General features: G+C 68.1%; 1 protein-coding gene across 3 annotated transcripts in view; it reads right to left on the bottom strand.

Annotated features, from left to right (window-relative positions):
- The window catches only part of GPSM1 (G protein signaling modulator 1), a 28,742-nt gene extending 16,277 nt beyond the window's left edge, over window positions 1-12,465 (bottom strand). The window contains exons 1-7 of one of the 3 annotated variants that reach the window (XM_032418637.1): window positions 12,250-12,465; window positions 3,667-3,888; window positions 2,990-3,125; window positions 2,304-2,446; window positions 1,632-1,755; window positions 1,331-1,446; window positions 480-635 (exon numbers count right to left, since the gene is read on the bottom strand). In XM_032418637.1, the coding sequence (XP_032274528.1) occupies window positions 480-635; window positions 1,331-1,446; window positions 1,632-1,755; window positions 2,304-2,446; window positions 2,990-3,125; window positions 3,667-3,887 (896 nt within the window). In that variant the 5' untranslated portion in view covers window position 3,888; window positions 12,250-12,465. Of the gene's footprint in view, window positions 1-479; window positions 636-1,330; window positions 1,447-1,631; window positions 1,756-2,303; window positions 2,447-2,989; window positions 3,126-3,666; window positions 3,889-11,158; window positions 11,442-12,249 lie in introns of those variants that run through there. The other 2 variants (XM_032418638.1, XM_032418636.1) reach the window with 2 other exon arrangements.

Below are 12,465 nucleotides of genomic sequence, written 5' to 3'. Positions count from 1 at the left end.
CATCTGGTTCCAAAGCGTCGTCACCCACGAGAGCAAAAGGGCTGGCCACTTCGAGCCTCCCGACAGGGCGGCCCGCGGGCAGCCCTCTCCGCCCCGCACCCCGTGAGAGGCGCACGGCCCGCGGCTCCGAGGGCCCTGCCCCGGCCGCTGCCCACCCCACACCTCTGTGTGTGGCCATGTGTTGGGGAGACACAGGGCTGCTCAAGGGGCCACGGACCGGGTGACGTGGGCCCGACCCCCAGCCAGCCCGCCCCAGGGTCGTCACAAGCAGCCAGCCCAGCGCCCACCCGGTCTCTCCTGGTCCCACTTAGTGGACAGTGCGGCCCCGCAGCGGAGGGAGGCTGAGGCCAGGCGGGCCACCCTGCACAGAGGCGCTCGGTGGTCAGCGGCAGGGCGGGGCCTTGCTCAGGCCACAAGGACCGTCTGGAGCCCCCGGGGCCAGGCCTGGCCCCCCGTGTCCCCATGTCCCCGCCGCGCACCTGTCGGCCAGCTCCTGGGCAATGAGCAGGTGGCGCAGGTGGTACTCGGCCGCGCGCTCGTAGTCCTGCAGCAGCGTGTACGTGTTACCCAGGCTGTAGCAGGCCTGGGCCTCCACCGCCTGGTCCTTGAGCTGCCGGGACAGCTGCAGTGTCTTCCTGCGGAGAGGGCAGAGGGTCAGCCCCAAGGAGAAGGGTTTCCAGCACCCCCTTTTCTGGGGGCCCACATCTGAGGGGTGGACAGTGGGCGATGGGGATGCAGTCCACCTGCTCAGTGACCTCAGCCCCAGGGTCCCACGGGCATCTCCACAGAGGACCGGGGGACAGCACACCCCAGCTCGGGGTCCTGACTCAGGATGTCAGGGCTCAGCACAGGACCCGGGGCTGGTGACCCAGTCTCTGCGACTCAGGCCAGGACGCAGACGGCTCACAGAGCATCCCAGCACAAGCCAGGGACGCCCAGGAGCCCACGTGGTCTTTACCCTCTGAGTCCGTACAAGAGCGATTATACCGGCATCCCAGAGCCATCGTGGAGAGCAAAGACAGCCCTGGGGTTCCCCCAACAGCTGGCCCTGGGAGGCCCTCGGCCAAGGCCGCTGTGTCCCCGGCACAGGGCGGCTTCTGCCGGCACTTACCGAGTGAAGGGCATGGTAGTTCTTCTTGTCCCTGGCAGCCCCAGGACATGGGCTTTGTCAGTCTGCCCTTCTGGGGTGGCCCAGAACCCCCCCCACCTGGCCCCTGGGGAGGCTGGGAGGTCAGGCTCACCTCCGACCTTAGGCTGGTGCCCAGGTGGCCCCCCTCCCCCGGGCTGGGCTGGGCTGGGCGGGTGGGGGCGGGCGGGCAGGCCTGCCTACTTGTAGTACTCAGCGGCCACGTCAAAGCGCCCCAGGAAGATGTGGGCGTTCCCCAGGTTGCTGTAGGCCCTCCTCTCGGCCGCCTTGTCTCCAAATTCCTTAGCAATGGCCAGGCGCTGAGGACACAGACCGGAGGCCTGGGTGGTCACAGAGCAGCCCCGGGAACCCAGGCGGATGGCAGACGCAGCCTCCCCGCCCAGGGTGGCCAGCCCAATGTCTGCATGTGCGGAGAGGGCAGCCCGGGACCCCGCACCAAGCGCAGACCAAGCAAGGCGGCTGGGGAGCCCCGCGGCGCACTCACCTCCTTGTGGAAGGCTGTGGCCTCCATGAAGCTCCCCAGCAGGTAGTGGGTGTTGCCCAGGTTGCCATAGGCCCTGCCCTGGGCCGCCCGGTCGCCCAGCTCCTTCACCAGGGACAGATTCCTCCTGGGGGTCGCATCTGTCTGAGCCGTGTCCCTCTCAGTGCGCGGGAAGCAGGGGCCCCGTGACCCACCACCCACCCACCCAGGCTAGAGGGTGACGAGCCGGCGGCCTCCGCTCGGCTCCTCCCAGAAGCGTGCCCCAGCGGGTGCCGTGTGCGCTCCGAGGCTCATCAGGGGCTCGCCTGCCCCAGGAGGCTCCCACAAACAGACGCTCGGCCCGACGTCCCCGGCCTTCTTGCAGCCCAATGTTTTCTAGCGCCACGCCGGCTTCCCCACGCTGCTGTGGATGACTGATGTGTGGGGGACGCCGGGGGCTTGGTGGACCCCACCAGACGCTGAGGGCAGGTGCAGGTCGGGGGTGGGGAAGGAGAGCTGACCCGCTGTCGCCATACGGGGGGTCTGCGGAGAGCTGATGGGCCCAGATGTGGGCGCTCTGTGCCTGGGGCAGCTGCCCCACCCCGCGGCCGGCAGCAGGGGCTCAGGAAGCGCTACGGAAAGCGTGGACACACCGTGGCCCGCTGGCTCTCTGGCACCCCTGCCCGCCCCACTCACTCATAGAACTCGGAGGCTCTGCGCAGTGGCTCCCGGACGTCGGGCGGCAGGTGCCCGGGGTCCTGCGTGGCGGTCCACGACAGCTGCTTGCCCTTGGCGTGGTACACGTTGCCGATGTTGTACAGCGCCCTCGCCTCCCCGACCTGGGGGTGGCACCGAGGTTGGGGGACCCTCTGCAGACCTGGCCCCCGAGGAGCTCACTGGCCCTGGTCCCTGCGGCCCCCGAGGCAAGGACCCAGAGGGGGGAGCTCGCAGGTGACGGCCGCTCTCCGAGGACACCCCGAGTGACTGACTCAGCAGGGGAGGTGCGACCACGCCTGGCGCGGGCACCCTCTCGTCTCTGCCGCCCGGGCGGGGAGGAAGGGGCTCCCAGCCGGGCCTGGCCCCCCTGAGCTGTGACTTGGGGGCGAGTCATCCTGTCACGGGGGGAGGTCACAGAGCAGGACAGTCAAGTGTCCGCACAGGCCTGGGCCCACAGCTGCTCCATCCCCGGCTGCCACGCCACCCGGTGTCCCTCTGGAGCCCAGCGCGGGGCGGTCGGTAAGAGGAAGGGCTGACACGGAAGATGGGGGCTAGGGACTCTAGCTTGGGCAGCCGGGGCGGGCCATCCTCCCATCTTCCTCCCACGGGGGCAGCATGGGGCCACAGGTCGGGGGCACCCGCCCCCCAGGGAGCCGCTGACCGACCTTGTCCCCCTGCTCCTGGGCGATGTCCAGGTGCCGTTGGCAGCAGACGACAGCCTCGTCAAAGCGGCCCAGGACCTTGAGCGTGTTGCCCAGGTTCCCGCTGGCCTTGGCCTCCCCCATGCGGTCACCGATGGTCCTGGAGGGCAGGGAGCAGTGAGCGGGACGCTGCGCCCAGCAGGGAGCCCGGGCAAGGGTGGGGTTGGCCTGGCAGGACCAGCCCTGGGCTGACTGGGGCAAGGCTGGGCAGGGGTCCTGTGGCTGGTGGGCAGGGCCCCCTCAGGCAGCCCCCGGGGCAGGGAGCCCAGCTGGGGTCACTTCTCTGCGGGGCCCAGCCTGCAGCTCTCCGGGTTTGGGCAGGCGCCCGGATGGAGACAGGGAGAGCCGGGGAGAAGGGGGGACCCGGCCGTGTGAATAAGTTTCAACAAGTTGCCCAGGTGCTGAGGACACGGTCTGGGGCTCGCCGGCCGGGGAAGGGCCTGTGGGCACGGCTGGTGGGAGCCCCAAGAAGCTGCACTCCCTCTCAGGCAGGCCCACGCGCGCGGACACACTCGGGAGAGCGGGCCACAGCCACGCCCACACACAGGCAGCCAGACGGACCACAGCCCTTCTCCCAGGCCCGCGGCACCCGCTCGGGTCCCGTGGAGCTGAGCTCGCTGAGGCAGGGCGGCCACGCTCACCGGGCCAGCAGCAGGTCGTGTCGGTGGTACTCCAGCGCCCGGGCGTACTCCTTCAGGTAGAAGTAGGCATTGCCCAGTTGGCTGTAGATGGCACTCAGCGTCTTCAGGTCCTCGGTGCCCACCTGCACCGCGGCCTCAAAGAAGGCTGCGCCCGCCTTGAAGTCCCCGGCCTTGCAGAGACGCTCCCCCTCCAGGGCGAGCTCCAGGCACGAGGCCTCCATCCTGGGCGAGGGGAGAAAAGTCACAGCTTGCCCCTCATGCAGTCACGCAGGGACGCATGCTCCCCACCCCGTCGTCACGAGGCCCACGAGGCCCTGGGACGGCAGTGACCCACGCCACGCCTGCGCACACAGTGCCCAGACGCAGGTGCCGGGCCCGCTGGTGTGCCCATGCGAGGCTGGCACACCTGTGTGCTTCACCTATGCCCAAACCTCACCGCCCGCCCTGCGCTACCAGGGCTCAGGAGCCCCCGGCCAAGGTGTGAGCCTGTGACCACAGCAAGACCCTCAGGCCACGGTGGCCAAGCTCCAAACACAGCCTGCCGAGAAATCTCAGGCGCCTGGGTCAGGGCCACCCCTGGGCCCGGTGCCACGTCCTTCCTCCAGAGCAGCCGCGGGCCCTGAGCCTCACCAAGGACAACCGAGGCTCAGAGAGGTTCGGAGAGCTGGCCAAGGCCAGAGGGGCAGGACCTGACCCCTCCCTCATCCTAGAGTGTGCCCCCGCCCTCCAAGGTCTCCATGGGGGACTGCGGGCTCAGGCATCCTCTGTCCTCGCCTCCCATTCTTGGGGGAGGCATGGCTGCGTCCGAGCCAAGGGTCAGCCAGCCCTGAGAGCTGAGGAGCGCTCAGCTGGCCCCCTGACAAGCAGCAGCCCCCACCCCCATGGCACTACCGCGGGAGGACGAGACAGGACCACGTCCCAGGATGACCCCGACTCCCGGGAAACTGCTCCAGGTCCCCGGCCATGAACCCAGCCCAGCTCCAAGGGCCCAGGGCCCCACGTGACCACCAGTGCCCTCACCGGAGGCTCACCAGCCCCTCCTGCCCCGACCTTTGGGCCAGGGGCATCAAAGAAGCAGCCCCTTACCCTTGGGCCCTGCTTGCCCCCTGAGGTGGGGTCCAGGCCCCCCAGCTGCTAGCCTGGGCCTTGCTCACTGGCGACCCCAGGGTCCCTGGGCCTTGGACAAGCTGCCCCGAGCACATGGCTGTCAGGGGGGCCTCGTGTGTGGGGGTCATTCAATCAGGCTGGCCCTGGTTCTGGCCCTCCCTGCTGTGGGGTTCTGGGCAGGCCACATCACCACTCAGAGCCTCGGTCTTCTCCTCCGCCCTCTTCCAGCTGGTCCTACGGGTTCCAGGCTCAAGGCTGTTGCCCTGCCCTAGGGTGGGAGAGTGGGGTCCCAAGCTGGAGGGCACCCTGGCAGTTGACCCTACACGCAGCCCTGGAAAAGTGGGGGGCACGTTCTGCACGGCCGAGGGCCAACCCCGATTACTGGGGTCCATGGAAAGCCTACAGGAAAGTGAAAACGTCCACACCAAACGGCCCTCGTGCCCCAAGGCACCCCCCCCTTGGGGTGAAGGGATCGGCAGTTACAGGGGGGAACGCACATCTCCCCTCAACAAACAAACATACAAACAAACAAACCTGTCTACGGCAGGGCTTCTCAACCATTTAACCAAACACCCCCTTGATACAAACCACAGTGCCCTGCCCACTTCACCCCTGCATCGTCAAGAAAACGGGCGCTTTAAACCTTTCCAACACCACACACCAAACAGGCAGGGGTGCAGCCAGAGCCCCGAGACGCTGAGCCCAGCACCCGACACCCCACGGGCTCAGAGCTCTCTGCTGGGGAAGCCCCCCACCTTGCCCAGCCTCAACTCCCCAGCATCGGGGTCGCTCCTCCAGGGAGGGGTGGGCTCTGGGACCCGGCACCGGCCTGCCTGCCTGCTCCAGAATTGAGCAGAGCTCGGGGGGCCTCTCCGAGAGCCGGGGGCCAGAGCCTCGGGCCTCCTGCCCACCACCCTCTGGGAAGGGCCATCCAGATGCCACGCTGCGGGAGCGCCCCAGCAGCCCACCCCCGTGGTCACTGCCACGCATGGGGCTCCTTAATCAAGGCCTGCTTGTCCTTGCCCAGCTGGGCGCCATGCCATCTGATGCGGGGGACCGACCTCTCCTCCCAGGTGACTTGGCAGGACCGGGGGCTGGGGTCTGTGATGCTGCCGCATCCGGAGCCGAGCTCGCCCTGCTGGCTCTGACAGGTTCGACTGGGGAGCGGCCGCCTCCAACCCCATGTTCCCGCCGAGACCCCACGGCGAAGGAGGATTCTGGTGTGGGAAGGGGCTGGGGGGTCCACTGAGGGGGTGTCCGGCGCAGCCATGCTGAGTCACAGACGGGCGGGTCTAACCCAGGCCCCAGGAACGTGAGGACACCCCCTGGAGAGGCCGCAGGCAGGGTGTCCGGCCCGGGAGCCCCACCCCTCTACTGAACCCGAGAGCCTCCCACGCACCTTGACCTCCAGCCCCCCGCCCCGGTCAGCTCCCAGCTGCCCGGGTGCCCACCGCACCTCTTCCTCTGCAGGTTACGCATCTTCTGCACATAGAGCCACAGCTCCAGGCCCACGGGCAGCAGCAGGGGGCGGGGCCGGGGCGCGCCGTACACCACCTTGCACACGGCCTTCTCCGCCAAGCTCAGGGCCACAGGCTGGCCCTCTGTGGAGGCGGCCGGCATGGCGGGGCTCCAGGCCTCCCTCCTGGCCCGCCAACACCCGCCCCGCCTTGGCTGCTGGTCCCGGGGAGGCACCGGCCTCGTGGTTCCCCTGCCTCTGCCCACCCCAGCGTGGTGGGCCAAAGGCTCTGGTGTCCTAGGCTCCAAGAGACGCCAGGTCCTTGGGCAGGCTGTGCAGGGCCTCCCGGGGACTGAGGTGGATCAAGGGATCAGGGCAGCTCAGAGCCGGGGATCAGCATCGTCAGCAGGGAGGGCAGGGCCTGGGGGGGGTCGGGGTGGGGGAGACTCTCTCTGCCAGGCCACTTGCCCAGCTCAGCAACGGGCATTGGGTGGCAGAGGGCCCCAAGGCTGTGCAGCTCTGGACCTGGGAAGAGGAAGGGGGTGCAGTTCTGGGGTTCCCTCTGACCCCGGACCTACCTGGAGTTGGAGCAGATGGAGGAACCCGAGAACAAGAGGGAGGATGGGAGGCCCAGGGCAAAGGCCATCCCAGATACAGGATCTCAGGCCAGCATCAGCCCTGGAGGCCCTGCCCACGCTGGGGGCAGGGGTCTGGCAGGGCTGAGTCTCGGGAGGGGCCAGGCAGGTGAGGACAGAGGTGGGGGGATCTGGTCCCAGGCTGCCTGCTCTCCAGAGTGTCCAGACCGAGTACTTTCCTCCCTGCCCAGAGGCTTCGGCCAATGCCCCCTGTCTTACCCCTCAGGACAGCTCAGCTGAGAGGTATAGGGCGGGCCTGGGTCACCTCCTTATTATCTGGCTCCTATTAACAAACTGGACCCCCAAACCCTGCACCCTCAGATCAACCCCAGGCCCCTGCTCTGCCTCCCAGGGCCCACCTGAAGGGCAGGTTACCCTCTCTTGTCTTTCCTGAGACGTACCCAGCCTGACCAGGCCCACTTCCCTGCTCAGTGAAGAAGATTCTGGAGCTTCTGTCCCCTGACAGCAGCTCTGCAGACCTGTCACCTGGCATGCGCCCACGTACACCAGGGATGGACCGGTCTGCAGCCGCCCTGGGCTACCAACTCCAGGGCCAGTTTGTGGAGCTGGCCTTCCTGCCCACTAGCCACACATCCGCCCAGCAGGGCTGCCTGGGGCCTATCCACCCCATGGGCCACAAGAGCTCCACTCTCAGGGCACAAGACCCCCTGGAGCTCTGGGCTGGGCTGGCCAGAGTTCGCAGGGTCCCCAGGGCTGTGGTCTCAGCTCCCTGGCAGCCTCACCACCCTTACCCTGGGAGGGTTAGCCTCCCCACCTGGGATTTGTCATCCAGGCTAAATGGATGCTTCATTGTCGACCTATAGTCCTCCACCTTCCCAGGAGAGCTCAGACCCCACACCTCCGGGTCGGGTCTGTGGAGGCCTGGCCCCACCCAGTGGGGCCACATCCCCCCGCACGGATCCACCCCGATGCTGGGACTGCACAGAGTACCCTTCCTCACAAGGGCCCACCAGGCCAGCTTTCCCAGTGGCCAGACCACAGTGGCCAGGAGACAGGATACTGTCTGCCAAGCTCCTGCCGTCCACCCACAGGCTTACTGGTTAATAAAATGGTTATCGACTCCCCAGCGGCCAACCTCACTATTCTGGCCACCACATCGTGCCCACACCCTTCCAGCCTGGCCTTGGCATCCAACACAGTATCCCAGGAGAAGCCATCAGCCCAGTCTCACTTGGACCAAACTGCCCTGCTCCCCATCAGGCTCCTGCCCTCATCCATCTGCCCTACCAGCCTCTGTGGAGTCCTCCAGTGCTGACCACTTCGGCTGGTCTCCAAGCCAGGCCCCTAGCTCCCACCCCACATGGTTAACCGGGGGCTGTGTCCCCCTTCGCCCCATTCTCTGTTAAATGCAGTCACTGTCCTCCTTCTCCAGGGATGTCACCCCCAGTCTGGGCCACCGAGCAGATGCTCCAGGACCCCTGCTCACCCCCATCCCACTGCCCCCTAAGCAGAGCCATCCTGACTCCCTTCCACAGGAGATTTCAGGACAGCATAGGGCAGGGAGCATGGTGGGAACAGGAATCGCTGGTGGAGGGACATATGTGTCACTTAGTTTGGGAAGGCATCGGGGGTTGCATTTCTAGGGAGCCCTGGGGCCAGGTCATTGCTCCCCAGACGCCCAGCCACGGCCAGTGCCTGGGGATACGGTGGAAGGAGCCGCATGGGGATGGCGAGATAGCAGGGCGCCCGTCCCGCTCCTGAGGATGCCCCTGTCCGGCCACCTTATTCTGGGGCACACCTCTAACAGGTCACCCCACGGTGGGGGTGCTCACCACCCACTCCAGGAGCACTCAGCTGCTGGCCTGAAGGGGAGGGGGAGAGGACCCCCCAGGGCCTCCCCACTTTCAGGGGCATCTTGGCCACCTGCCCACCCCCTGCACCCTCCTCCCCCAGGCCCGTTGGGCCCTCCCTCCCCAACCCCTGCTCCAGGCGAGTGGGCCCACGTGCAGTAGAGCAGAGTTCTGAGCATTAACTGCCCCCATCTGCCACTGCCTCCCCGACCCAGTCCCCTCCCCAGGGCCCCATCTAGGGACTTGTTGGGCCCACGGGCACACTCACGCTCAGGCCCCTCTCAATGTGCCTTCCAAGCCCATGTCCCCAGACCCTCATGTCACCAGGCAGGAATTTGGCACGGGAAGGGAGCTGCTGGGAGTGGGCTGGGCCTGGCCCAGAGGTTCCCCCAAACAACCATCTGCAGAGCGGTCAAACCACACGGACCCTGTCATGGGGCACCCACGTGCTGGGCTGCCCACACCCCTCGGCTGCCCTGCCACAGGTGGGCTTCCCTGGCCCGAGCGCAAGGGGGCGGACGACCTTCTGATGCCTTCCTGCAGCCCGAGCCGCCGTGGCCCAAGGGTGCTGGATCCGAGGAAGCGGTCCCCTCCTCTCCAGCTAACAGCCCCCGTCCGTCCAGGATGCTCCCACACACGGCTCCCCGACTCCCACCCCTGCCTGCCAGCCTTCCAAAGCCAGCTCTGAGCGGGAACTGCCCTGCCCACAGCTGGCTGCGTCTACCCAAACTCCCCCAGGGTGTCCTCATGGGCCCGCAGGAGGGCTTGGGGCTGCGCACCCCAAATCCGTGCTGGGCTTGCCCCTTCGAGCTCAACTCAGTTCTCAGCTTGCTAGGAGGCCAGGCTGGGCTCAGGGCCTCTCCCAGCATCCCCTCTGAGCTCTGTCCCTGCCAAGGACAGCTCCCCCAGGCCAGGGTCCTGTCTGGCGTGTTACTGCTGGGCCCCAGCCCCGGCCCACACCCCAGACTCCCAAGTTGAGATTGTGGGTGTGGACTAGCGCGATAGGGACCCCATGCTCAGCTGTGGAGGGTCTCCCAGGGCTAACGCCCCTACACACGCGTGCACGCACACACACAGTTGCCGGGTCAACTCCTGTCCTTCCCACCAGGGTGCTGTGAAGGGGATCCTCTAGGGCGGGCCTCCAGCGTCAGCTGCCAGCAAACCCCCCCGCACACCCCTCCCCTACATGGGGCCCAGGAGCCAGGCCGGGGGGCTCGGCACTCAATCCTGGGACCACACAATGGGGGCTGTGTCTCTCACCAGCGGCACAGGGACCAAGGTGGGAGGAGCGGCAAGGCAAGGCCTCCTTTTCACTCGCCACCAGGGCCTCATTCTGCACGTGGGGCGGGGCGGGGGGGTGGGGGCAACAGAGGTTTGCCGCTGATGCACTGCCCAGCGGGGCTGGAGAATCCTCTCAGGCAAGGCGAGGCCCTTGAAGGCTCAGCAGCTGGGGAGGCCGCCAGGTCCCAGGAATGATGATGTCCATGCAAGTTGGGGACCCGTCAGGCGCCCCGGAGGCAGGCAGGCCTGCCCCTGCCCGGCACTCGTGCTGACTGTACTGGGCCCCTGGCATCCCTGGCAGAGTCCATTCCCCCGGGAGGACCTTGTGCCCACCCAGCTCGGGCACCTGGCATCACCGTGCGCAACACCGACAGGCCCAGAGTCAGCACGCGGGCACGCCGTGCAGGTGTCATCTCTGACAAAGCACAGACCGCAGGCATCATCCACGAATCTGCCCGGAGGCAGGTGCCCTTTTAGGCAGGCACACACCCCAGCTGGCTGGCTGGCTCTGCAACCCAGATTCAAGCCTGCAGTGCCCTGAACCCCAGATTCACGGTGGGCCCATGGGGGACAAGGCCCCACCCATGACGAAACCCGGTCCCTTCAGCCATGCTGCCTCCCAAGAACTCAGACCACGGCAATGGGGAGGTGGTGCCAGGCTTGGGAGGGAGCTCCTGGCAGCTCCCCTCCACACACCTGCTATGCCAGGGGGCCCAGCTGTCAGGAGCGCAGCTGGTGAAGCTGTAGGTCTCCCTCCCCCTGTCCCAGGGCAGTGGGGGGGCTGAGGGGGGTCCAGCAAGCAGCAGCCCATCCCAGCCGACCATCCTGACCACCCGCTAATCCTGGACGCAGAAGGGCACAAGCTTCGGGAGGCCTAGGGCCCCCACCCCCTGTAACCCCCACCCCTGCGCCCCCTCCTCCCCCGCACCCGCCACCAGGGGTGCCCCCTTCCTCTGCATCCCCTCCTTCACCTCGGGCGCCTCCCACCCCAGCACCCGCCACCCCTGGCGCCCCGACCCTAGCACCCCCTCCTCCCCCGCGCCTCCGCCGCCGCCAGCCCAGCCCGCAGGGAGGGAGCGTCCCCGCCACGTTGCGCGCCCGCGGCAGCCTTTGTTCAGGGCCTCCCGCCTCCGGCCGCGGGTCCCCGCGCGTCCCGCCGTCCCCGCACGTCCCGCTGGTCCCCGCCGGTCCACCCAGCCTACCTGGAGTAGAGGCGCCGGGCCGGGCCGGGCAGCTCGTCGGCGGCGGGCGGGGCGGGGCAGGCCATGGGGCCGGGGTCGCCGAAGGCCAGGGGTGCACACCCCCACTCTCGCGCCACCCTGCGCCTGTCCCCCGTCCGCCGTCCGCCGTCCACCGTCAGTCCGTCCGTCCGTCGGTCTGTCCGCCCGCCCGCGGGAGGCGCCGAGGAAGTGATGCGCGCGGGGCGCCGCCCCTCCCGCCGTGGCCGTGATGTCACCGCCGCCCGCGCGGGGAGGGGGCGCGGACGGAGCTGGAGCCGGAGCCGCGGGTCCCTCCCCACTGCGCGCGGCCCCGGGGAGGGGGGCGGGGCCTCTGAGAGGGCGCGCCCCCTGCCCCCCAGCTCCCCCTCTCCCCCTGGGGGGAGGGGGGACGGACATGAGGGCAGGGGCGGGCGCCGGCTTGGCCGCTGGGCGGCCGGGTTCTTGTGGGACCCGCGAGGGGCCTGGGTGGCGGTGCAGCCCTGCCGGCCTCCCCACCCCCACACGAGGGGCCATGAGGCCTCCTTGCCTTTATCTGGCAGGCGGCCAGCCCTCCTTGGTGGTCCCCTGCCTTCCTCATCTCCAGCCCCAACATGCCCACCCCCTTCTCCAGACTGGCAGTGGGGTGCTGGCCGTGGGGGAGGACCCTCTGCCAACTTCAGAGACACCTGGGGAGCTGATGGCAACCCCCGACCGTCCTGGGCCCCCGTGCGAAGTGCCCCCATGTGACTTCCCTGGTCTGGGAGGACTGAGGGGGCCAGGGGATCTGCGTGGCCTGGCCCGGGGAGCCCCCCACCCTGCTGTTTCTCACCCCTGAAAGCTGGGGTGACCACCTCACCCTCCCAACCTTGGTCTTACTTGTGAAATGTGGATGACTCTGAACACCTGGAAGGACACTGTGCCCACGCCCCCCACGCCCAGTGCAGAAGCCACCCCTCTGTGAATGCCTGGGAGCCCTGCCGGCTGAGAGCTTGCCCTGGGGCCTCTCGGCCACCCACTCTTGGCTCTGCAGGGCCTTTGTGGGCTTCCCCAGGGCAGCGCCTGCCTGTTGGGGGCAGGGCACACCTGGGTCTCACCTGGTTCTGTCCTGTGGTTCTCAGCCCCAGCCTTCCTGGTGCAGCCAGAGGACTCCAGAACCTGGAAAAGTCACTGGGGCCCAACAGGGCAGCGATGACTCTGGGAGCAGGAAGTGGGCTACTTTCCCAGGAGAGCTGCCCTAAGGTCAGGGAAATGCCAGGGCCTCCCCGCAGGACCCTCAGCAGAATGCAGCCCACCGGCAAAGGCAAATGGCA

Source organism: Phoca vitulina, unplaced genomic scaffold (assembly GCF_004348235.1).
Source record: "Phoca vitulina isolate PV1807 unplaced genomic scaffold, GSC_HSeal_1.0 scaffold21, whole genome shotgun sequence".
Classification (NCBI taxonomy): domain Eukaryota; kingdom Metazoa; phylum Chordata; class Mammalia; order Carnivora; family Phocidae; genus Phoca; species Phoca vitulina.
Note: the sequence above shows the minus strand (reverse complement) of the source record. Positions and strands in the feature narration are given on the sequence as shown.